This window comes from Eulemur rufifrons, chromosome 30 (assembly GCF_041146395.1).
Source record: "Eulemur rufifrons isolate Redbay chromosome 30, OSU_ERuf_1, whole genome shotgun sequence".
Taxonomy (NCBI): Eukaryota; Metazoa; Chordata; class Mammalia; order Primates; family Lemuridae; genus Eulemur; species Eulemur rufifrons.
Genome location: NC_091012.1, coordinates 41,046,718 through 41,073,185, shown reverse-complemented (window position 1 = coordinate 41,073,185; position 26,468 = coordinate 41,046,718). Strand labels below are relative to the sequence as shown.

Below are 26,468 nucleotides of genomic sequence, written 5' to 3'. Positions count from 1 at the left end.
TTGCCAGTTTATGGGGCTAGATTTCTTTACCGTTACTAATGTACCAATCAGCTAATTTGATAAACTCTTGTAATGTAGAGTGCTAATGTGGGAGGACTTCCTTCCAAGCTGAATGTGGTTCATAACAGGGGCTTCTTGGAATGCTGTGCTGCTGACAATTTCAAGTCTGTGTGGGGCTGGGGCAATATTGCCCCTCACTTTGTAGTCCACAGCCTCCTATTCTACTTGTCTTTAGAGCTGTTCATGTTAATGTGATTTAGCAGGCGTGGGCTCAGCTTGACAATGCAACAGATTCATTATGTTTTTAGTGAAAGGAAATCAAAAAAGCATACATGTAATACACAGACACCACAATAACTACCTTATAGAGTCACTATTAGAAATGTAATACATTTAATCATGATTTATTATTCATTCATTAAATTGTTAAAATTTATTTTAAAAATTTATCATTGATTATATCTGTCAGTCATTCACTAAATATTGGATATATAGGGGAGAAATCAAAGAAAGTATAACCACATTGAGAAGAAAAGATGCTCACATGTGGAACAAACCGGAAAACAGTACAGTAAAGGGATACATTATGTAGTTATAGATAATAAAGGCAATATACATATTCAACTCTTTGAGTCCAGGACTTTTAAAAATGGAAAAACCGGTAATATGCCTTTGCATTTCTCAGGCTTTTCATTACATGTTATACTGTAGTTTATGTACCATATAATCCTGTTATCTTATCTCTTCCTGCCTGGCAGGGATCCTTGTGGCATTTCCAAGGCCTTGTTTTGAACTGTGAGTCTCATCTGGCCCTCTAGATAAAGAGAAGTCTAGGCAAGTCAGATTAGTTTGTGAAACAGGACATCTAATCAAAAAATAATGACATATAATGACCATACCAATCTTATTATAGGAAGATGGCAAGAAATTGTTAAAGCACTCACTTTTTCTAATCTATCCCTTTCTTCCTTGACTTCTTGTTCTCTTTATTGTCAGTGGGCCAAGAAGAGAGAAGCAAGGCCAGTGTTTGGTAGTACAGATGGGACCTGTGGTAGGACAGGCGGCCTTTTTGAGCCAAGCAGTACTGATGGGGAAGAAAGGGGAAGAAGGTGGAAGGAAGGGGGCATTGAGGAGTACCTGAAGTCTGCCTGCAAAGGCCATGCCTGTGTAAGGAGACAAGGAAGATCATCCTATATGTGATATCATTGGTGACAGGGATTTTAAGCAAAAAAAGGAAATACATGTGGAACATACTCTAGCAATGAGATTTAATTTGGCCAATTCACAACTGGTAAAAAACCATGTGGCTTGTTTTAACAACTTATCAATAAATTTGTTCAAGAGATTTGTTGGTTTAAAAGAAAATTCTGTATGGGAATTAGTATGAGACTAAAAATAAATCAGAAGAAACAATGGTAGATGTTGATATGGCTTAGGATTCTGATATTTCTGAAAGAATGCCTCCTTGTGTAATAATGGGAAGAATCTGTTTGCATCTAACACCTTTTTTTTTTCTCTTTTAAACATACAGACTTCTTTTCCTATGACACCATCACTCGCAGCTAATCCTGCCATGGCTTTCAACCCTTACTTACCTCATCCTGGGATGGGCCTGGTTCCTGCCGAACTTCTACCAAACACACCTTTTCTGATTTCTGGAAACCCACCTCTCGCATTGCCAGGAGTTCCTGTTCCAAAAGTGATGCGTTCAGATAAACTGGAGGTATTTATGAAAAAATATATAAATATCTGTAAGATAAATATTAACCTTATGCATAAAGTAATATTCTCAGAGCCCAGTGTGTTCAGTGTTTTAAATAAGTGCACCCAAGTTTTTTAGCTTACAGAGGGCTTATGGAATATAACCTCAGAAAAATGTTAAACATTTTATTACTGTAATCATACCCTGTTATGAAGTACATTGATTCAGTTATATAGTAGGTGAAACAATGTTTTAAATATACCCAGCCATAGTATACTTTGGTAGCCTTTTGACCAAATCCAAATTTTAGAGAACAAATTTATTAAAAGGATTTGTTCTGTGAAGTTTGGATCCAGTCAAGGGGCTGCACTTGGGGATCTGGAGGGCCACATGTGGCCTTAAGGCTGCAGGTTCCCCACCTCTGGGTGCTATGGCACAGGAAGTCTCAGTGGAAATGCTCCTTGCACTCAGACTCCAGCTTTACAGAATGGGATTACGATGTTTGTTAATGAGTCTTTACTTGCTGGAACAATGAAACTGAAAAAAAAAGTAGACTGATATAAAAAAGTAGACTGCAATCTCTACGATTGCAGAATGTAAAGTTCTAGGAATGCAGAATGTAAATGAATCTCATAGTGTGTAAACCTTTTTCTCCATTTTAAGAATGATGCACTAAATGATAAATAGCCCTTGATGCCTAAGAAAATTTAAAAGAAATTTCAAACAGCTTTTTGATTTATTGAAATCTTTTAGTCTTCCCTTGTCATTCTTTGAACATTGAAATAAATAATTAGTTGATTTCTTACAAAGTCAGCTCCATTGGCAGCCCCTTAAATGCCTGGCTAATGTATTGTAGTAGAATCTGATTGTACACGTAACTCGGTCACGGTTGACAAGTTGGCTGTGGAAAACCAACAGTGCATTGCTGGGTGATAAAGACTCATCTTAGACCTTTAAAAAATGAATTACACTTAGGGTGTGTATTAACTGGAGGATTAAAATTGGTTTTTGATAATACTTTTCAGTACTCTTATTTCAGTGTAAGGAAAACAGGCAACTTTTCTTTGGGAAGAATGGAATTTTTTTTCTAGGAGTAGAAATTCTGTCTGTGTTTACATCTCATACTGAATATGGCTATACATCATCCTTCATCTTTCTAGATTTTTTCCTAACTAATATATACAAAATATACACAATTACTCTTACATTCACTGGCAAAATAAGCCAGTCAGCTTCCAGTCATCAATGTATGTATGTGTGTGTGTGTTTTTCTCTTTAAGGTTTGCCGAGAATTTCAGCGTGGAAATTGTACCCGTGGGGAGAACGATTGCCGCTATGCTCACCCTACAGATGTTTCCATGATTGAAGCAAGTGATAATACTGTGACAATCTGCATGGATTACATCAAAGGTCGATGCTCCCGGGAGAAATGCAAGTACTTTCATCCTCCTGCACACTTGCAAGCCAAACTCAAGGCAGCTCATCACCAGATGAACCATTCAGCTGCCCCTGTGATGGTAAGAACAGGCCTGGACTTGTGGCCTCTTTAGGGTAAATGACTCAAATATTCCCCAATTTGTCTAATATCCTGTAACCATAATCTTAGATAGTCATGAGTGGACCTTAATATGAATAGTCAAGGTTATAAACTAGAAAAGAGGGAACCTATTTATTCTACTTTATTTGCTACAATTTTCTAAAGATAATTATTTAAAAGCTTTACTAATGGTCTTAACTTACTGTGTTCTTTCTCCCATTTTCAGAGAAAGGCTAAATTATATGATTTAAACAGTAAATTATTTTTGAGTGCTTTTATAGTCTAACTACTCATAATATCCTAGAAAGGCAGAAAGTTGCCTCTCTGCTCCATGAGCCACTTTCATGGGCACTTTGCTACTAATATCTTTAATGCCTTTCCAAAACAGAGCACTTGAAAGATGGGATATTAAGTAGTTTATAATTTCCCAAAGGTTAATTTGAGATTATTTCTCCTTTTTGGAGGCATGGTACTGAGGACAAAGGCAGCAGCCTGCTAAGGCTGGGGGAAAATTTCTACATGGTTAGGAGAAGAGGCCTGCCTTTTGAGTTGCCCTAGCAAGTCAGTTGTGGGGAAAATTTAGTTCTGTTTAATTATACTGAAAGGTAAGAAGTAGGGAAAAATTTGTGTTATGCTACAGTATGACAGGTTGAGAACAAAGAACTATGATTACTTAACTTTGTCACAACTGTCAATTATTTTGGTGTGCTGATTGATACTTATTTCTTTTTCTACCTGGATATTTCCACATGCAGTAGGGTATAACAACCACAATAGGGGATAAAATCTTGAGGAAACCTCATGTTCCCTGGCTATGGAAAAAACACTTATATGACCCTGAAGCTGAGAAGATGCACTGTGAGCTAAATCTTCCTCATGTGCATTTACAGTTCAGAGTTCTATGACAGAGACCTTATTTTTTCACAAGAGAGATACATTTATTTTCAAACATCCAAATTAAGAAGGCTAATGTCATATGGGGTTGAAATTTATTTTGCTGCAACTTGAACTTCACAATATAAGTTAATCTCTAGCCCATATGAGAGTGATTCTCACATCTCCTCTCTAAGCCAAATATGCTTAATTTCTCCAACCTGTGGATACTGGCTGAAACCAGCTGAAAAGGGTCCATAATAGATTAAACCAGTCTTAACTGGCTGAAACCAGTCAAAACTAACTGAAACCAGTAAAAAAGGGCCTAAACTAGTCAAAAGACGACTAAACCACATGAAAACTGTACAGTTGAAAACAACTGAAACCAGTCTGCTGCACTGGTCTAAAATGGCTGTAATGGGTGTAACACAGACTTAATAGGTCTAAACCAGCTGAAACCAGTCTAAACCAGTCTAAAACAGCCTAGACTGGAATAAAGCACTCTGAACCAGCTGAAAGCAGAATAAAATGGCTGTACCTGGTCTAAACCAGTCCAGACTGGTGCAAATTGGCTGAAGCTGGTCTAAGCCAGCCTAACCAGTTGGAACTAGTCTAAACAAGACTAAGCAGGCTAAAACCAGTCTGACCTGGCTGAAATCAGTGGAAACCAACCTCGGCCAGATTTAGCTGGCTGAAACTGTTCTGAACTAGCTGAATCTGGTCTGAACTAACAGAAACTGTTCTGAACAATCTGAAGCCATTCTAAACCCAACTGATCTGGCTGAAACCAGTCTAAGCTGGCTGGGACCACTCTAAACTGCCTGGAACCAGTATAAACCAGCCCAAACCATTCTATACTGGACTGAGCCAGTGAGAACTAGGTTAAGCAGTTGAAACCAGACTGAAACAGCTAAAACTCGTTTAAACCAGTCTAAAGCAACTAAAACCAGACCAAAGTGGCTGAAACTGATCTACATCAGTTGAAACTAGTCCAAACCAGCTAAACCCAGCCCAAACTGGCTGAAACCAGATGTCACTATTCTAGACCAGCCTAAACTGGCTAAAACCAGACCAAACTGTGGGAAACTGGTTTAGACCAGTTGAAAGCAGTCTAAAGTAGACTAAGCCAAAAGAAGCCAGTCTATACCAGCTGTAACCAGACCAGGCTGTCTTAAACTGGTCTAACCAGCCGAAACCGTTCTGAACTGGCTGAATCTGCTTTAAATCCACTGAAACTGGTCTAGACCAGTTTAGTCCAGTGGAAAGTGGTCTAAGCTTTGTCTGGTTGAAACCAGTCAAATCTGGTTGAAAATGGTCTAAGCTTTTCTACACCGTCAGAAACCAGTCAAAATTATCTGAAATAAATAACAGACCTCACAATAGTTTTCTGACAGCACAGTTCCCAGAAGAAAATAGAGATACCTTGAAGCCTTGGTTATCCACAGGAAGGAGATCATGGCATGACCATTTTTGGCACATGGAAGGCTACTTACCAAAAGTGTTTGTGTCTCCCTAAGAATTTCCAGCATACTGAATTGTTGCTGGGGCATGTTTTTTAACTAATGTGTAATTTGCTGAGAAAAAAAAATGTAAAGTAATGTTAAACTTCTCCGGTGAATCTGATCCAGCGGCAAGTTTGACTATGTATCATAGCACAGTGGGATTTTGAAAGGATTGTAGACATGAAAGGAAGGTTTAAAAATGCTAATAAGTTTTGGAATTAAACCTTACAAGGACTTAACAAACCATATGGTACATACCGAAATGCACAGTAAGCGACTATAAATGAGAACTGTATACATTTTGCTAACTACCTGGATAAGGTAGGCAGTGGGGGAGGAATGATTCATTTGCTTTGTCCTTACATGTTAGTTAAGAAATATACAGTTGTAAGATTTGAACCTAAAGTCTTTGTATTAATTGGATTTTATTTTATGGGGCTATGTGTCAGACTCTGATCTACCAACATCTGTTTTATCACATATCTACCATTTTTCTCCTAGATCCATGTTGGAATTTTAAGTGGCAGAAATCTGTTTCCTCCTATATCTGTTGCTTTTGCTAATCTCATCTTTGTAGATTAATAGATGAGCATTGCTGAGATGTTCATTTTAAATGATTATTTGCTGTAATAGCTTTCTGTTGCATCCTGCCTCAATGAGGTCTAAATTAGTGAAGTTGAAAAGCTTTTTTTTTTTTTCTGTTGGACTATCTACTCTTCTAGTTTCACTGGTTAGTCACAGTTGGTTACCTTGCTGTGGGGCCACTGTTTATTCAAAGTCTTACTCAATGGATACCCTTACGGAGGATTCCTGGGCCATATCTGCTTGCTTGGTTTGTGTATGTGTTTTACTTTCTCTGGTACTAATGATTAATCCACCCTTCCCCCACAGGCTTTACAGCCTGGTGCACTGCAACTGATACCAAAGAGATCGGCACTTGAAAAGACCAATGGAGCCACCCCGGTCTTTAATCCCAGTGTTTTCCACTGCCAACAGGCTCTGGCTAACCTACAGCTCCCGCAGCCAGCATTTATCCCAGCAGGTGAGTACACAGCTCTGGGCACTGCGGTGAGTTTAGTAATGTTGTGAATGTATATAATCCAAAGCAGCTTCAAAAGAGCTTTTACAAGGGGACTGTTGACATATATTTTGATTAGAAATAAAACTAGTCAGTTATGCTTGACCTGCTGGTATCTAGAACAACCTGTTTTTCTATGATTCCTGAAAACTAATGGTTTGAAATCAAACAAGGAAAAGGTATCAACGTTGTTCTTTTTAGCATTTCTTATTTTTTGCTTCTTATGATTGAGTCACTTGGTTCAGTCTCAAACTAATTCCTTGACTCTTAGGTATCACTTTCGCAGACAGTCGTCTGCTGTCCAAAAAAAAAAAAAAAAAAAAAAAAGAAAAAAAATTCCAGCTTCCGTTTTATGAAAATCTGTGGTCTCCATATCATTGATATGCCAAAGGTAGTTATAATAAAACTGCCCTTAAAGTTATAGTATAGTATAGTATAGTATATATAAAACAGGTAGTTTTAGCCTCTAACTCTTGAACCAGGTAATATAAAAAAAGTTTATTATATTTTTCTGACACTTTGCAGCATATTTTATATTTCCTCCTACATTCAACTATATTGAATAGCATAATAATTTTGCACCAAATTGAATAGAAAAATTTAAGCCAGAATTTTATTCAAATAAATATCATATATGGGGAGAAACAATTTTCTTCCAGTGGTTTAGTACTTTACGAATGAGCATATAGTCTCTTAGGAATAAATTGAAAATACGCTAGAAGTACATTAGATTTTTTTTTTTTTTTTGCCAGAATCCTAAATGCCCTCGTTTGGAAACTATTATTAAATGAAACTAACATATGTTTTAAAAATTAATTTAGAAAGCCATGATAATTATATAAACATGCTAAACACATAGTATTGTATACTTGGACTTGAAAAAGCCCATTGGTTAATTAGTAAATTAATCAGTTAATTAATTTTGAATGAAGCCATGCAAAAACCAGTCTTTAGTTACTAACCACAATAGTTCTTCATGAAAATCATTTAAATAACAGTTTTTATGCATTTATATAATAATTTCTGAGGGGAAAATGGAATTCTTTAGCACTTTTTACATCACTTGTAATAAGTAATTATTGATATCTAATAATTTAGACTTTTTCCCTAAACCTAAGAAAAATTAATGTCCACAGAGTAAAAGAGAAAACCAGTATGAGGTGAGTTGAGGTGACTTTATTTCTGGCATTTTTTTCTTCAAAAATTGTGGTAAATTTACCCAAACCTGAGATCATTCCACCCCTGTTGCTTCCAATTTGTTTTGCAGCTATGGAATGAATTTGGTAGTCTAGGAAATCTAGCCAAGGTGGTTGAAGGTAATAAAAGTTATGTTGCTCATTCTAGGTTTTCTTAATACTGCAGTTACTTAGTTTAGATGTTAGACTTTTCTGTTCCAGATTTGGCTAATATAAAATCTAGATTTATAAGCAAGAATGCCAGAAAAATCCTCTTCCCCTTAATTAATAGCAAAATAAAAAGCTATCCAGCTGAGAGCCCCCTCTTAATGGAAAGCTTATTTGTTTGTTCATAGTCAAGTTCTCGGTTACAATGAAGTGGAGGCAGCAGTGTTCACAGATTAATGCTTTCAATAGAAATATGGGCACAGATAACAGATCCTGGAGCGTATTTTGAAAAAAATACATAATAAATTAAAATACTCCTTTTTATGATAAAAAGTATTTAGGATATATTTGTCCAAAATATGTCATTTAAATGATGTAATTCCTTTAAAGGAAAATTAAAGCTCTTTTTTGTACCTAAGAATCCAAGAATTACTTTGATTACCTGGGTTTGTGATCTTCAAGCTAATCTGTAATTGTAAGCATGGGAGATTACTGGATTTGCATGTGCTGATTAATTGATAAAAGAAAATATCTTTCTAGTTAAAATTTATTTCTATCAGTAAAGCTTTAATAATGAAATATCTCTTTTCTTTACTTTCCACGCTTTTCTGCATGGTGTACAGGGCCAATACTGTGCATGGCACCCGCTTCAAGTATTGGTAGGTTTTGTATAAAAATTCTCAACTTTTTCTAATCTGAAAAACGTGTTTTTCTGTTGTGACTATGAAATAGATGAGTAACTGAAAGATGTGGCCAGAATTTTTCTGAGTACTTAAAGGTTTAATATGGTGCTTTCTTTTTCATGTCTTTGTGGAATCAAAATAGTCCTACTTTTTCAAGTCCTAGTTGGTTGCCACTGTGGCCAAATACTGACCCTGTCATTTCTGTATTTTGACCCTAAAAATAGCAACTGGAATATTTAAACATATTTCTTTACCTGGCCAGACCGGGCAGTTTTGTTCTTAGCTTTACATCTATTATTTAAAAATTATAGAATACTTCAAATGTATAATTTGTAAAGTAAAATGAAACAATGCCTCCCCCCAAAAGTTATCCATACAGTGTAAACCAGTCAGTACTCAGATGGTGAGAAAGGATAAGTTACACAAAGCTAGAGCATTCTGCAGTGCTCTATTATGAATTCTGTAGTGTTTTAGGCCGAAGCACCAACTACACAGAAACTAGGCACAACAGAATCATTTCTTTGGGTGTTATGTGATTTTTAACAACCAGTTGCATGCAGATCTTTTAGTTACCTATCAATACAATCACTAACACTGAAGAGGATGAGACAGGAAGTGGAAGTTCACAGCTCCTGTAGTCCTCGTGGGCACCAGGAACAGACCAGGAGAAAATAGCTGTGTTCAACGCAGGGAGGAATGATCCCACCCCACCCCACCCCACTATCTCATATCAATCCAGTTCTTCCCGTCCTTTTTGAGAGTTTGCAACAGCTTGACCTCCATCCCATTAGTGGACCAGAGTAGATGCAGAGCCCAGAAGGCACTACTACCAGGCTTCTTGAGATAAAACAAAAGATCAAAATGAAATGACAACCACGTAGTGGCAGCATTCACTAACCTATCAATATCTGAACCCTGGCAATGGGGGTGAGACCTCTGTTATAAGGGGTTGGCTGTCCCCTGTAGGAACTAACTAAGAACAGACTTCTGCAAGTTTGAAAAATGTGTCTCTGTCTTCACATTTTGTGATTGTTTTCTCAGGGATGTTCCTTTGTCATTTCACCTTCAGAGCTCCGCTTAGGAATGCAAAGTGCATGCTTTAGTGGTGCTGCTTCCTGTACAGTTGCCACAATCCCAAAGGGAAAACGAGTGCTTTTAGAATTGGCATGTAAGACAATAAGGGATGGCTACAGGTAATGGGTAACTAGAGATGAGTGGAAGAGATTACTACAGAGATGCTTTTAATCACCATTTGGGGTACATTTTCAGTTTCTATGACATTGCATATGTCAATTTTTCTCTCTCCGGCCATTCACTTTCTCTGTAGACTTTCAGAAAATCTGAATTCAATCGATGTAGGCATGATAAATTATTATATATGCATACTTGCCATTCACACATTGCCATTTACACATTAATTCCCCGGTTTGCTTTCCAAAATGAGCTAGAAATTAGAAAAGCATCCAAAAAGCTTTCAAAATGAGATAGAAACTAGAAAAAGCAAAGAGAAAACATCCTGAAAGAGATTTTGCAGCTGCTATCCATTGTAGCTGTAATATTTGCTTTGAAGACAAGATTTACTATGAAGTACTCCATGTATTTGTTTGATACATAGCCAAAGTTTCCAAGAGTTTGCCAGAGTTGTACTTAAAAACCTGTACACATAGTTCACTATATTCTTCATCTCTGCTCCCCTACCACATACTCAGAATCAAACTACCATTTTTTTGGCATGCAGATCAGGTAAGTGTACATATAACTGTCCCTTTGCACCTGCAAGTCTGGTGACATCACTCATGGCTGTAAGTCAGTGAGGCCAAACACCAATTTATAATTCCCTAATCCCCTTGTAAATGTGCAGTCCAGTTACTTGTCTGCTTAACTAGCTTCATATAGAAAGCCCTGGTAATATCAGATTTTTTTTCTTATGTAATCATTAAAATGATAACCCCTTCCAAAAATTTGGCCTTTTGAGTCAACTACAATGTGATTCTGCTCAAAAATTTACTAAATGTTGAGAATGTTCTGTTTTCCTTAATGGTAACTATAATTGGCTTTCCCCTTTCTCTTTTTTAATTTTTCCCCCTTCCATGCTGTGTTGCTTTGCACTGACTGTGATTGCATGCTGCACCCTGATGTGTCCATCATGATGATGTCACATGGCTTGTTGCTGTGATACCTACCACGCCCCATTCCATCGTATATGTCATGGTTGCATAAATGCTCCACTCTCCTGTGTGTTGCTTCCATGGTTTCCTACTGAAAGTGCCCATGATGCACGGTGCTACACCTACCACTGTGTCTGCAGCAACAACACCTGCCACCAACGTTCCCTTCGCTGCAACAGCTACAGGCAATCAGGTTTGGCCATTTATTTTACCTGTTCAGACCTAGATAACTATAATGTGTGGGTAAGGCATAGTATATGCTTTTTGGATTGGCAAGGGACATTACTTCATATTCTTACGTGTTTCTTAAGCAAGTGTCATATTTAGAAGTTTTTTACTATTTATTTTTATTTTTTATTGAGATAGGGTCATGCTCTGTGGCCTGGGCTAGAGTGCAGTGACATCATCATAGCTCACTGCAACCTCAAACTCCTGGGCTCAGCTGATGCTCCTGCCTCAGCCTCCCCAGTAGCTGGGGCTTCAGGCATGCGCCACCATGCCCGGCTAATTTTTCTATTTTTTGTAGAGACGGGGTCTAGCTCTTGCTCAGGCTGGTCTCGAACTCCTGGCCTCAAGCGATCCTCCCAAAGTGCTAGGATTACAGGCATGAGCCACTGCACCCAGCCTTAGAAGTTTTATTGTGTATATTCTAGAGTGATGAAACAGCAATAGAGCTTTGCTGTTCATCCTGAGATTAATCAGCAGACTTTTACTCATTTTTAATTAGTTACTAGATGTTAATCTTGATATTCTATATCTGATTATTGCTATTGCATCAATCCTCAAATATATACTTAATATTTCTTAAATGCTTCCTCATTGGTCAAGAGAAGAATTTATTTTAGTTCACTGCCATTTTTGGTTATTGTGTTTGAGCTTTAACAGTGCAATCATCACCTTTACCTTCAGATCCACTGGAAAGAAAGCAAGGTATCACATTTCATTTCTTTCCAAGGCATAGATATACTTATCATTTCTCAGTGATTACATTAGAAATTCCTTCTCATATGGACACTAGGTGTGCTTGTATTATTTTGATTTTCCAGGCAGAGTCACAAAGCAAATTATAAATTTGGAGGGAGTCCTAAAATTGTAAGCAGATACAGATAATAATTATTGTATAATGTTATGGCCATTTTGCCTTATTAAAGCAGTAACCCTGCTTACAGACTGTAAGTTCTACTGCTGTTTAAATTACAAGTATGATAATCATAAAGCATACAGAGCAATTAATTCACTGAAGGAACAAACCACTTTCTAAGCTTTGCATTGTAAAATTACATATTAGTGCAAACGGTTAATATGTCTAAAATTTTCTGTGAAATTGATTATGGTTATTGATTACCATGTCCAAGCAGTGAACAAAATAGACTTCTCTCAAGAAACTATTTTAATCTAAAATCTTTTTTACTACTATAGATACCCCAATTATCAGTAGATGAACTGAATAGCAGCATGTTTGTTTCACAGATGTAGAAGTTACCAGTAGAACAGTAAGTTTCTTTAAGTATTAATATAAATAATATTTATAGGCTATATATTTTTATTTACACAATTGCATTTGCTAAAGGCTTTGGTAAATATTTTTATTTTTCATTAATAGATATTGCTTGTAACTTAGAGCTTGATTTACACATTCTAAATTTTCCAAACTGAAATGTGAGAGCACATACACAAATTTTTAGTATGGAAATGACAGCTGGTACTGTATTTTCCCAATAAGCTTACAAATTCTGAAGTGTTTTCCTGTTATTAAAGGCGTATGATTTGTTAGCCAAAGGCTAACAGATCACTTTTCAATTTTAATTCTTTCACATTTTTATAGCTTCATTATTTTATTGAAGTTAAAACAATAATTTTGTCAGGATTTGACTGAGATCATCATCTTAAAGACAGCAAGCAATATGCTTCTCCTATGACATGGTAGAAAATAGTGCTTTTACAGTCTGCTGCATTGTGTTGCTTCCCATGTAAATCAGGATTGCTCCAGCTGTTTTAAATTTTGAGTGACATAATTTAGTACCCATTATTTTCATTTGAATCATGTCTTCTTTTTAAAAAAAATTTTTGTTGTTGTTGTTGTTATTGTTGTTGTTGGATTTTTCCGCCCCCACCCTTAATCTCCTCTTTGCCTGGTCCAGAGCTCATAGGGACACACATTTAATTTGCTCAGTCGTTCATTTGGAACGTATGACTTTTGAAGACACTTAAGACTCCTAGGTATCTTAATTAATTCTAGGAACTTATTAAAATAGTGTACCCACACTGAATAAGTATGCCTTAGTCATTGAAAGTTTGAAGTTCCCACACCTGGGGAACTTCATTTGGTTGAAGGAGGTAGCAGTTCTGTCCCCTGATGGACTAGTTGTCAAGATCCAGATAGCCCTTCTTTCCTGCGGAAGACACACAGGCCCAGAGCACTAACTGTTTTAGACAGAGCTGATAGTTGACTGTACATTAAATAAATAGGTCCCTTCAATTATAAGGAATGTTTTAAAAAGACACCTTTGAGTACATGGGAAAGCTGAAGAGGCTATAAATTGAAGTAATTTTCAGGGGTGTCATTTGGGATAGTGGCAACTTGGGAATAGCACCAAACATGAGAATGTGGGATTTTACCAACACTTGCCTAGTTCTAATGGGCTGCTTCACATCAAGGTAAACAAAAAATTGTCAAATATAATTAACTTTCCAACAGAACATTTTTGGGAAGAGTGATTCATTTTTGCTTGGTTCCATTAGAAAATGTGTATTTGGCAGAACATGATCACTTCAATGTGTAACAGGTGTTGAAAATTTCTCCAAAGTTCAAAAATGTAATTTTGTGTAATACTTTATACCTAGATTTCACACTTGGGCAATTTCTGCATGGCTGTAAAACATTCAGATAAAAAGTTTAAAGTTTATTTAATATTTGCATATGTTAAAATGTTTGGTATCAAACACATTTTCTCAATACATGCCAGTTGGAGGAGGTGGACAAATGGGTGGATGTTCAGCAAAAAGTTTTGGCATTGAATAGATGATGCCGTCAACAACGGAGTGCATCTCTGTTAACCTAGAGCAGTTCTCCACATTAGCACTCAATGGGAACTATAGACTATCATAGCTGTACAGCTTGTTAGCGATCATTTCCAACAGCTCCATTTTCACAGATGTACAATCTGAAACCCAGAGTGGGGGATGTCTTGGCATAGTTCACCCACAGAACTGGAACAAGAACCACAGTCTCCTGACTCCTAGTTAAATAACCCTTCAATATTTCTCACTCTTTCTTTTGTTTTCCATTTCAGTTGAAGTTCTGAACAGCAGAATTATGGAGTATCGGGATCTCTCCGTGAGAACCTCTGTCTGGCCTTTCTATATATATTCTCGTGTGTCTTCTTCTACTAACACAACAATAAGTGTGGTGCAGTCAATATATTAAGCAAAGCAAAGATACTAGCCAACAGATTCAGATAAAAAATAAAGCATTACAAATCAATGGAGATGTTAAAACAAAACACAAATAGAAAACTAATAACTACCATTCATCTTTTTTGAATTATCAAGTAGAACATGACCATAAAATTGTGTAACTTTTTACATTACTCTTTGTGATTTTCTAGTAACTATGCTAAATAAATTTCCACAGTGAACTGTTGGCTTACTATACATTCTTGGTGGTTAAATGCTTATCTGTTTTTGAAATGTTACCTTACTATTTTGTTTACATAATAGTCTATTGGGTTGATTTAGAATGTAACACATATATTCAGTACCATTTTGCCTGTTATCGTATTGTGTTGTGTTGTGTTAGGTTTTCACATACTGTAGTGTTTTGCTGTATATGTATGGTGTTTGATTTCAACTAAAACATTATTAGTGGGGAACAAAAGTATATGTGCTTGAGAAACATGACAGTTTCATGTTAATATGTTCTCTGTCTCTCTCTTTAGAATATTCTGTAGGTTTCTTGGGGCAGACACTTAAAAGGCCTCACTTTTGAGTATGCACAAAACCTGTTCATAAGCATGCATGTGTATAATTTGTACCTGCAGATCTGACGTTGCATAATGCGATCAAATTACTAGATTTTTTGTGAGAGAGTAATAATTGCCTGCACAAAGGAAGGAACTTCTTAAAACATTAACCCCTAATTCACTCCTCTTAAATAGCTTGAAAAACAAGAACTTACCTTTAATTGAATTTCTTGGCATTTAATTTAAAATTATGTAAAGGGCCCATTACATTTTTTTGTGGCTCACAAATCCTATCTCCTAGGTTGAGTGTCTAACACTGAGCCATTTGTCATCTTCAGCTGAGAAACTGGTATTGGGAGCTTAAAGGTATGCTAATTACAGATTATAAATCAAACAGAGAGGTGGGGGTGTGGAGATAGTTCATACATACTGGAGGAAAGTGTGTAAAACCATTGCAATGTAACCTTTTACACAAGTGCCATTTTCCAAATGGAAATGACTCGTGCTCTCTAGACTATTTTTGAATAATAAATAAGATGCAATCTAGCAAAGGTCAGTCAGGGTGAAAGAGAATTGGTTCCAAATGAGGCCTTTCCTCCCCAAATGGACAATCTTCTCTGTTAATCACAGGGAGCTTGAGTACAAGTTTGGAGAAATGGCAGGGACAGGGGACAGGAGGGGTTTAAAATTATTCTTTGATTTATTCAGAAGAACTAGGAAAGATAACTGCAGTTGTCTTTAGCTTCAGTTCAACTGAGTTTCCAGTTTTGTTAAACACTTCAGAGGAGGAACAAGCACCCATGGTATACAGCAAGTGTTTCCTGCCCAAACTTTAACATCAGAGTTTCTCACGTCATAACAAAGCCTCTCTTTTTGTTTGGATTCCTTTGCCTTTATATGTGTTTGAAAATTATAATACAGAGGGGTTTTAGCACCCTTTGGATGAAACAGTGGCTATACTCCACGGAGCTGAGCTGAATTCACATTACTAATACTTATGAAATAATTTTACAACCAAGTAAAATAGTAATTAATTGATCTCCTCCACCCTAGCCAGTTATTAACATTACTATTATACAGTGGTGGAAACATATTTTACATCAACTTAGATAGATTTAATATTTTCTAGTAAATACACCTTCCCCTACTGGAAAGTATAAAACCATCAAATTTGAAATATAAAAAAGGGTTGTTTTGCTCCTTCATGAAAATGACAAGCAAAGAGAAAATCTGACTTAGAATACCTTAAGCCAGCTAGTAGTGTTTGAATCAGAGAACAATGGAGTTGGCAAAAACCTTTTCTCACTTGATAAAACTGAGGCCTAGGGTATGTGACTTGACCAAGGCCACCTAGCCATTGGGGGACCCAGGAATATCTACTGACTCCCATTGTTCTTCCTTTTCACATTGTTTGTGCTTAAGAACATTTGAGACTCTATGCCAAAGCAGGTTTGGCTCAGAATATATGAGCAAATTTAGCTCTCCGGTAGTTGGTGTACTATTGATCTTAATTATCAATCTAAATCCTGATCAACAGTGATATCTAAACAGTCTTGCTTCTATTGGGTCACTGTCATCTGTTAATAGCGTTGCCTAGAGTTAGAGATCAAGAATTGTCCTTTTACCTGTGGACTCTTTGAACCACTTAATTGCTGTTTCCCGAAATCTTAACATTGCCATAGAAGAAAGTAGAGTATGCCTTTTTGAAATTCCTTGTGTATGGAACTCAGTTTAGTATAATCTGTGCTAGAGCCTCTCCAGAAGGGCAGATCTGATTACTTAAATCCAGGAAGGATGCACCTGAGCTACCCTGGATGTATTCATTAAAGGAGAGGAGACAGCAATTTTTTTTGTGCAAAATGAACTTTTGTGTACTTTGACATTTTGATGTAACGTTCTATCTCGTGTAACTTTTTCAACTTTTGGCAAAGGTGTACTTAGAAAATAAACCTAGAGTACAGCCATTTTCATGTTGCTTTAAGCACTGGAAGACATTAATAATGACTTATTTTTTAGGAAATGGTTCAGTGAGGGATATTCAGGGTAGGTGTATTTGTGGTGCCACAGTTTTCTATATTGTTGGCATTTTAAAAGTTGCTTTGTAAATGAATTTAAAGAAAGAAGGCTCAAAGCCCTAAAGTTTTGATCAAATTCAACAGCTTTGAGAAAAATGCAATTTTAAGATAGCACTCATTAACATGGTTGTGCAATGACTTATTGAAATTCTCTTTATTTGAGAAAAGAAAAGAAGATAAGTCATTAGACTATAAATTTCCAGTTAAAAAAGACAAGTCACAAAACTAATCAGTGACTCTAAACAAAAATTTACTGGATCAACTGTATATATAAAATTCTAACCACTTGTGATTCTTAGTTACCATTTTATAAGCTTTGTATTTTACAAGGGCCTCTATTTTTATTTATCCAAAATTATTACTTTTGTCCATTTCTCTCAGCCTTTGCAAAAATATGCAAGAGTGCTGGAACTTGGATAAAATGGGTCATATATACAGAAAAAATACTCTAAAAGTTATCTAATCTCTTAAGAGGGTTTTAGTAGTGTCAATTTTTTAACAAAAGAACTATGTGACCATAACATAAGTATATTTTAAAGAGGGATTAACATTAAATTAAAATAAATGGATTCATAAAATTGCTATTTAAATACAGTATTTACTTTTGCAATTGGAGCATGATTCCACAACCAGCTGTTGCATTTCATTTCACTTTTCGAGATTAGAGTCTTTTAATTTGTAGTTAATTGTGATGTTGAAAGCCATCTTCTCCCTACTCCATCAATCTTCTCCATCCGTTTTTGAACATGCTAAAGCACTTTGATCTTGCCAGAAGTGTTGTCTTACACCACTAGGCTGTGTTCACTAATGGAAGGCCTCTGCTCACCTGCTCTCCAATTTGGGAAAAACCAAAGCAAGTACCTCCTTCCTGCCATAAGCAGGAACCAAATGAAATTAATCTTTACAGCTTGAATTTATTTTAAATGGCATAGTGGTATCTGGATAAGGACCAACATTTACATTCCATTTTATTAAATAAAAGAGAAGGCTCATGTGCTACTTGAGATGTTATTTGGTTCTTTTCCCCCCTCTTTGGAGAGTGTAGATGAGGATATTCTTAGGTAAAATACAGTGACAAGTTTTCTGAGTTCTTTTAGACTATAGGGAAGGCTGTGACACACAGAATGATTAGAAACTGGAGTCCTCATTCTTTTTCTCCCTTATACATTTCACACACGTTAAAATAGAAATAGATAAAATTTATGAGGGAAATCTAATTTCCCAATTCTGATGAATAGATTTAGTAAGATAGTGGCCTAATTGTACCAGTGCCTGTCAAGGGCAATATAATAAACAACACATAAAGAGAGTATAACAACTTTTTTGCAAATTTAGTTGGTAGCCTAATCAAACTGTAAATATAACTACAAATATAGGTTCTGAGCACCAACTCACTAATTGGTGCACGTTTTCATTTTTCTTATTGTTAGTTTTTAAGATTTTTATTTTATTACTTTTTTATATCTCTAAGTAACTAATAGATTTAATTTTGAAGGAGAGTTAGAGAAAGTTTAAGTTTTTACTACATATATTCAGCACACCTAGATAGGTTCTAAACTGACACTGAAGCATGACAAGATAAAGATTATAGTCCAAAACTATTCTTTACAGTTCACAGTTTAAGAACAAATTTAAGTTTATATACAAATAATAATTGTTAACTAATGATATTTAGTCGTTGCTTTGGCAACAAAACTACAACATGGCTACCTTTAGACTTTTTTAATGTGAAAATTTTACTTGTAAACTATACTTGGTTTGTGACAGTATGATCATGTAGAAGATACAGCTCAAAACTCAGAAAACATATATGGTTGAATTTTTTTAATATGAAAGTCCCATATGTGAAAGCTGAATTTGTATCCTTGTGTGACTTTTTGGTCTCAAAGTTTACAACACATGGATTCCAGAATCAGGCTTTATTGTTTATAGAATTTGTCGTGTGGATAGGGTTATTCCACAGTATTTAGACTTCAAAACACAATCATCACATTTATATTACCTGACCTTTTTTCATAACTTTATTCAAAATTACCCTATTCAAGTGGCTTAGCTGTAGCTGCAAAAATTCTGTTTCTGGAATTACATACATAAATATATCTACATGAGGATTAAAGCATGGCTAAAGCAGAGTTTGAAATTAATTCACATTTGTAAAACCATATGTAAAAGTACTGTGGAATGACCCCTTAACAGTGTTTAAGAGACATATGCTGCAGTTAACTGATCGCCTCAGTTAGGGTGCGAATGTGTGAGACACACCTTTTTTGCACTTATGTACATAGTCCATGAGAGCAATCCTTGGAGCTTTTTTTTTTAAATGTAAGAAGTCTGTGATAATAGTGGAAAAGTTAGTAAGAGAGAGTTATTTCTAAGACTTTGAGAAGGAGGGTGTTTTTGTTATAAGGCTTACCTAAAGCATGATGTTGCTTTGCTGTTGTGGAGGCTTTCTAGTTTGCTACAGCTCACCAAAAGAGAAGACTAGTAACAGGTAACAGGTCAACTTCAGCTAACAGCACTGAACAAGAGTGAAGTACTTAGTCTTTTAGCAAGACCACTAGCAAAGATTGTTTGCTTTTTAAATCAACCCTAAACACATGTGCGCGCGCGCGTGCACACACACACACACACACACACACACACACCAGGCAGGTTTCTGGCAGAAGTTTTCTCTTCTCAATGGTTGCAAGCAGTGAAATACCCTCCCTGTAAATTACAAGATAGATAGTCTCATTATGATTGAATCAGATTTCATGTTTCCCAGAAATTTATCAACTGCTGTATACATTAGCTGATATGTATATCAATTAATATGTATTTAAGTGACAACCAAATTGTTAACATTGACCACTATTCCTCCTTCAAGATTCAGTAACCAAAGGCAAATTAGCAACCATTGACAGATTTCATTTAACAGTTAAGTGTGGTCAGCATAAGGCAATTCCTTCCCTTTAACAAAGGGAAAAATGCTCCTGGCACAACTTTATAAATGGCTTTATTTACATTATACCTGTTCAGTAGAAGCTGTTTTCTGACCTGCCTTTACCAGATTACAAAGTACTTCACTGTGCCACTTCAGCCTCCCACTGTTTTGTTTTAACTAAACAGAAGAGAACCAGCCAAAATCTTATAGGAGCTGGAAGAGAATGTTTCAATTGGACCATCTCTGCCAATTTTAGCTCCCATACCACCTACAGATAGCCATTTAACTTTCTTTTTGCCCCAGGCAATAAGGCCTAGAAAAGGTGGAGCTTAGAAAGGTTAAGTATCGGATCACCAGCAGGTACTTTGAGTCCTTCACATCTTGGGGCATGTTGTTCTTGCCCTAGAGAAGGAGCCCAACCTGGGGTTGGGGGAGCTGGTACTGGCATTGCTACCCATTTTGATAGCTCTCACTTACAGAAAAAGAAAAATAAGCCAAAGCCAGAAAGCAATCCAAGCCTTACAGAGTTGTCCAATAGCTCAGGGCCATTTGGCTAGATTTTTTTTCCCCTCAGCCCATAATTCCTTAGAGTCAGCCAGCCATACAACAAACAGCCTGACAATCTGACCAGCATTTCCAATGATACAGAATGTAAGCATTCATTCATTCTGTAGTTAGGAACTCCAACTTCAGCCTTATCACCAATGTAATTTCCCAATTTAACCCATGTTCTTGTTTTGACGTTTCCTTGTGAATCTGTAAGTCACCAGGAATATATTTTCATAAGGTCAACAGAGATAAGAAATTTTAAGTCAGGAAAAAATCATCTGTAAAATAGTGGGAATGACCCTGGAAACATCACAAAAGATATTCAATGAATTCATGGCATGGTGTGCATGCTGACAATCACTGGATCACACTCTTTGGAGCTTAAACACAGTGGCTATCTTTAAATAAGTAAAACGAATTAGGGAGTGAAGTTTAACAGATGTGTATAGCTGAGGCCAAAAAAGAACCTCTATTATTAAGCCCAAGAAGGGATTTAGTTTGACTAATTCCTATAGTTTTCAGCCCCTGCACTTGTTCTTGTCTCTAAGAGAATCACTCATTAATACTCAAAAGCTGGATTATTCCAAGGAAATTTTATCTTTAAATAGAACCCATCTTCAATTATGCTATACCTAAAAGAAAAAAAAAATGCATCACTATTAAATAAGTCACAGCTCTTTGCAGATATTACAAAAATCCTCGCTAGTCATTTTCTACGTCATATTACTTTTTTAAAATACCTCTGTAATAAGACCTAAAAGTAACCTAACCATTAGGCAGTGCTTTTTTCCTCCCAAACATACAATCTAAAGATTTATCTGTCATGGCATGGTTCCAAAGCTTTATTTCTGTATATAGATGCTATTTGTTAGTGATGGAAACAAATTATTTTGTTGCTATGTCTTTTGTGTCTAGCAGTTGAGAGAATGATATGACCATCGTACCATTGGATTCTGGGAATGCCCATTTCAAAATAAGTTTTCTGTTTTATTTTATTATTATTATTTCTGCTTTAATTACAAGATGAGCCATTTGTTCCCATGCTCCCAAATTATAATCATTTAAATTAAGATTTTTTTGAAAAAAGGATTCTCCTAAATATACTCTTTTTTAAGAGCTAATTTTATGCATTCATATGACAACAATTTGGAATAATGTGGAATATAGAAGCACATATTTTGGGCAGAAAAAAATGGCAATTTAAAATACTTTATAGTTAAGAAAATTATCGCCCTTGTGTAACAATTATAGCTTTAAATAATGACCAGAATATTTCATGATTATAAACTCTTCCCATAATATTGTGCCTCCAAAATTCAATAGCTCATTACCTCAACTGCAGATGCTTTGATTTTTTTTTGTTTTTTTTCAAGTTATAGTGCTGTAGTGCTTGTTTGTATTTAAAAGTATGCATTATGCAACTCATTTTAGCATGCTACATCCATGTTTATTTTTTGTTCTTTTAATAAAATGTATAAATTTCTTGGTTATGTCTTTTTTTATGAATCCATATTCACACATTAGGAGTTCACTTAAAAGCTATTCATGTTCTAGTGTATTAATCCTAATATTTAGTAATTCTAATATAAAATTTAAATTTGTGATTTGGCTTAATATTATATTTCATACATAGAGTAAATTTATTTCCAAATATACCTTCAGTATTTTGAATTTTGTAGATAATACATCCATTGTGTTAGATGTATTACACCTATAAGATTGAAGTTACTAACACAACAAAGACACTTGTATTTTTGTAAAAGAAAACTAAGAATTTTTAAATAATGCTTACTGGTTTCTATTGTGCCTCAGAAACCCTAAGGCATATTCTAAGATACATTATTAGAAGTTTATATTTCCCAGTTATTCATTTCTATCCTGCATCCTCAGTGTAACATATGAAACCAGTGTTCATTTCACCCTTTTCAAGATGGGCATCAATGGTTTCATAACAATGAGATGCATGAATTTTTTCATTAAAATGTTTTCTTTCACTTAAAAATTGGTTATTTTCAACAACTGGCACAGGAATAAAAAGGATAACCATTTTTGTTCTTTAAGAAAGCAAATGTAACTTGGTAATACTTTATTCTGTCAGATTTCAAAAATACTTCAAAAATACTAATCTGGAAGTTCTCTGCATTAACCACCGTTCCGGAGTTGGGCTGATAGAAAACTGAGGTGAAGAAAGTTTGGATCAGAGGCTGTGGCAGAATAAAGTATTATTGACGTGTCTCTAACAGTGAAGAGGGCCAGGGAGGAGGCTGGGTCCTTATTCAGTGTCAGCTGTCGGATACAGCCAGACTTACCCCTTGTGCCCTGCTTTACTATTTCCAAGGTGGTTCCCACCATGGCTTTTATTGATAAGCCAACTTTGACCCTTTTGATGCATTATACATGTTCATGTGAGTCTGATGATACCAGCACTAAAACCAGTTCAGTATACAGACATTTATAAGAGGTCTTTGGCCTCTTCAGAATTCAGTTGATGTCTTTCTCCTTGAAGCTGCTGAATGATAGGTACGAGTTCAGGGCAGGCATTCCCGACCATCCTCAAAATGGAGACTGGAGTTTCTGTAGGCTGGAAAAAAGCTGAACCACAGGCAACACCAGATATAAACCAAGTTTGTCTTGGGTACTTTTCAACTTCTTTCTACAGCATCTTTCTAAGGCCCTCCTTTTCTCATCCCTCATGGTGGCCTGTGGCCCTGTAGAAGCCCTATGATAGCAACTTATCAGGCCTGCTTCCTCATGTAGATCTGGATTTTTCCCCTTCAGAACTTTCCTGTTGGCCATCTCTGGCTATGGAAAGCAACTCACTGTTGACATGGGAGAGACAAATCACACTACAGTGTTCAAGAATGGCAGTGCTTAATGTGCTGCCCCTCCTGGGAGTGTTTGTATTTAAAAAGGCTTGACTCTCCAATGGTCAAATATCAGATAGCCACATGCATACATAAGAGAAATGAGTTTTACTAAAGCAAGCTTCTAATCACTGAATCTCAATAGTTAGGCACAGTGATGGAATTCCTATGGATGAGTGGTACGGTCATTCACCACCTCAAAAAGGCCAAAAAATGAAGACTCGTAATTTTGTTATTGTCAGGAAAGTTCTGGTAGAATCATGAACCTAAAATACTGGCTAAATAGTGAACATTCCAGAATTCCATGCTGAGTGCATATACTCCTCATCCATTCACATGGTCAGCATCTGCAGAGACCAGGACATAGTGACAGGCCTGATCCATGGTTACATTTCTGGGGAAGTCCAGTGCCTGTACTTGCTAAGATTCAACAGATGGACACACACACTCTGAGTTTGTACTTGGGTCTTTCCTGGATTAGAAATGCCCATTTAACTGAACCCTCCCAGATTTTCCTTTCAGTGCCTAACTTACACTTCTCCCTAAGGCAGGAGGACAGTGGGTGACTGGGAAATAAAAGGCAAGAACTCCAAGCAGAATACTTTGGATAGAAAGGGCAGCCATCAGGATATAGAGTGAGGTTTGTGAAAGGTATCAAATGTCAATTCCCTCCATACAAACAGATGTCCAATGCAAAGGCACAGCCTTTTCTAAAGTGGATGCAGAAATCAGCATAAGAAGGAAGTTGTGGTCAGTGTAGCCCAGCATTTTTGTGTTGTACATGAAAACAGCACAATGCATAGGCAGGCAGGGCACTTGGTGGAAAGTGCAACAGACATACACACAAAAATCACAAGTTTTCCTGATGAGAGGGTCGGGGGTGCCACAGGCATGTACAAGTGCAAAGAGAGGTTGATAAAAAATCATAGAGTAAGACTGGATGAATAGCAGCAATGGCACCTACTAAAGCAGACAGCCTGTTCTTTAAAAACAGGACTTGAGGGAATGCATAAAGAATCTGAGGAGTATATGCACTCAGCATGCTTCTAGAGACCTTGTGGCTACAGAAGATGATGATCAACCCATTGAGGTTCAGTGTGGTTTTCGAGAAGAGTGTGGGAAAGAGTAAGATCGGGACTGAAACTTTGCCTTTAGCCTTCATGGCTTGAGCAACTGAGTAATTCTTTGTTGGGAAAACTGGCAGTTAAGAGAGAATTCTATCTGTGTTAATTATATATATTTATATATATTGTAAGTGGTTATTGATGTGCCTTTGTTAACTATTCAACTATTTAATAAATGTGTGTGTAGTTCATTCAAAGTGTTTTGGTTCTTCTTAATTTCTACTTGAAAAGTCCCAAGTTAAATAAATCCATTTATAGGTGGTCACACTAGGGAAACCTGAACACACCTGAATTCTGGCAATCAATGGTCATAATTTGGGGCTCTCAGTAGGGGATGCCAATAAATGAGGCATTTGTGCTAACAGTCACACCCCAATTTCACAACAGTGTGCAGGACCTCACTGATCAGCAAGTGTTTACCATAAGCCTGAGCCACCAGCCAATGCTGTAATTGATAAGAAAAACCTCCATTTGTTATTTAACACAACAGCCACCTGAGACCCCCCCCCCCGCCCCTCACAGAAGACCCACATTAATATAATACTAACCTAACACCTGGCACATCAGCATAACACTAAACCTATTACCTGGTACAACAACTAACCTAACCTATTACCTGGCAGACATTAGTCACCTGAGACCTCACCCCTTAGATCACCCCAACTTAATAAAAGTGGGAAAAATTGGGTAGACGGGGCTCAGAATTTAGTAGCGAGACCCCTCTGAGCCCGCCGGCGAATAAACCTTGATTCTCCGACTCTCCGTGTGCCGCTCGGTTTGTCCTCGGGACCACTCGCTGTAACACTTGCTGTAACATAGTAGGCAACTCCTTTCTCCTGATGGACACCATCAGAAATACTCTAGATCCTAAAGATTCTTGGCATCCCAAGAGTCACTGGTATGAGATTCTAGGGCCAGAGGAAAAATAGGCAAGGAGTGTCAGACATGCAGACACATTTTCCTCTATTCTCCACATCCTGGAGAAATGTTCTCATGGTTTAAAAACGTACAACTTCAGATATTGTTAGAGTGGCTTAGGAAAAGTCAGTCTAAGAATAACTCTTTTGAGTAATAACAGACTAAAAATTATAATATTTAAGAATTATGATTGTGTATGACTCTCCGCTATGCTCTTTGACCCTTCTCTCTTCCAGTCCGTCCTCCACATTACTGCCAGAGTCATTTTTCTAAAGTTAAAAGCCGATTATTTTACTTCCCTGCCTAAAAATCTTCCATAGCCCCTCGATGCCTATAGAATAAAGTCTACACTCTAACACAGCACTCTTTCAGGCTCTGGCCCTAGGCTTGCCCTCTAGCTTTACCTTTCTCCTCTGCCTTCTGTAACCTGTTGTCAAAGAAAAGCAGAGCTGGATAGCCTTCAAAGCAGTAAAAACAGATTGTACTCAGGACCATTGCCATAGGGGAAAAGAGACCTCAGTATTGAACTGGGTTCAATTCTAAATATAACAAAGAAAAGAGGGAATTTATAGGTAAGTAGCAAGATGAAGGACCGTAGATGGAAAATTACTAAGAGGAAACATCAGGGGTAAGGGGGATTCTGGCTAAACCTAATGGGATTTTTGCTGCAGACAGGCCAGGGTATCAGACATCACAGCGGGGTAGGGGATGGAGTATGAGGAACCAGATCAGATATTGAAGGCAGGAGATTCTGGTAAACCAACTTAGCAAGATTCTTGCCAAAATTGGGCAATGCAAAGACAGACATGGAAGTACAAACATCAAGTCCTAGTTGGGAAGCAGCCTCAGAGGAGCCTGAATGAAGTTTGGTCAAGGAGAAACTTCATCACTGTGCACTCCAAACAAACCAAAGAATAATTATATTTGGGAAATATGATTAAACAAGAGATCTTCCCCCAAATCCATAAATCTTCTCCACAAAGGTAACAAAGAAAGAAAACACTCTTCTTATTGAACAAACATTAAGCCAGAATTTGATGTACATCACAAGTGACCTGCTAAGAGATTTCAAAGACAGAAAGCAATCTCACCCCCTAATATAGCCAAAGCAGATACAACCCATTGCATACATGTTTTCTAGATAAATGATGACTAGTCCTCAGGCAA

General features: G+C 36.7%; 1 protein-coding gene across 2 annotated transcripts in view; it reads left to right on the top strand.

The window, feature by feature from the left end:
- Positions 1–12,362, top strand: part of MBNL3 (muscleblind like splicing regulator 3) — a 55,549-nt gene extending 43,187 nt beyond the window's left edge. Inside the window, exons 3-8 of one of the 2 annotated variants that reach the window (XM_069462879.1) lie at positions 1,532–1,723; positions 2,983–3,219; positions 6,611–6,656; positions 8,659–8,694; positions 10,985–11,079; positions 12,306–12,362. In XM_069462879.1, coding sequence (XP_069318980.1) covers positions 1,532–1,723; positions 2,983–3,219; positions 6,611–6,656; positions 8,659–8,694; positions 10,985–11,079; positions 12,306–12,362 — 663 coding nt within the window. Of the gene's footprint in view, positions 1–1,531; positions 1,724–2,982; positions 3,220–6,505; positions 6,657–8,658; positions 8,695–10,984; positions 11,080–12,305 lie in introns of both variants that reach the window. The other variant, XM_069462878.1, reaches the window with a different exon arrangement.
- Positions 12,363–26,468: the final 14,106 nt, after the last annotated feature.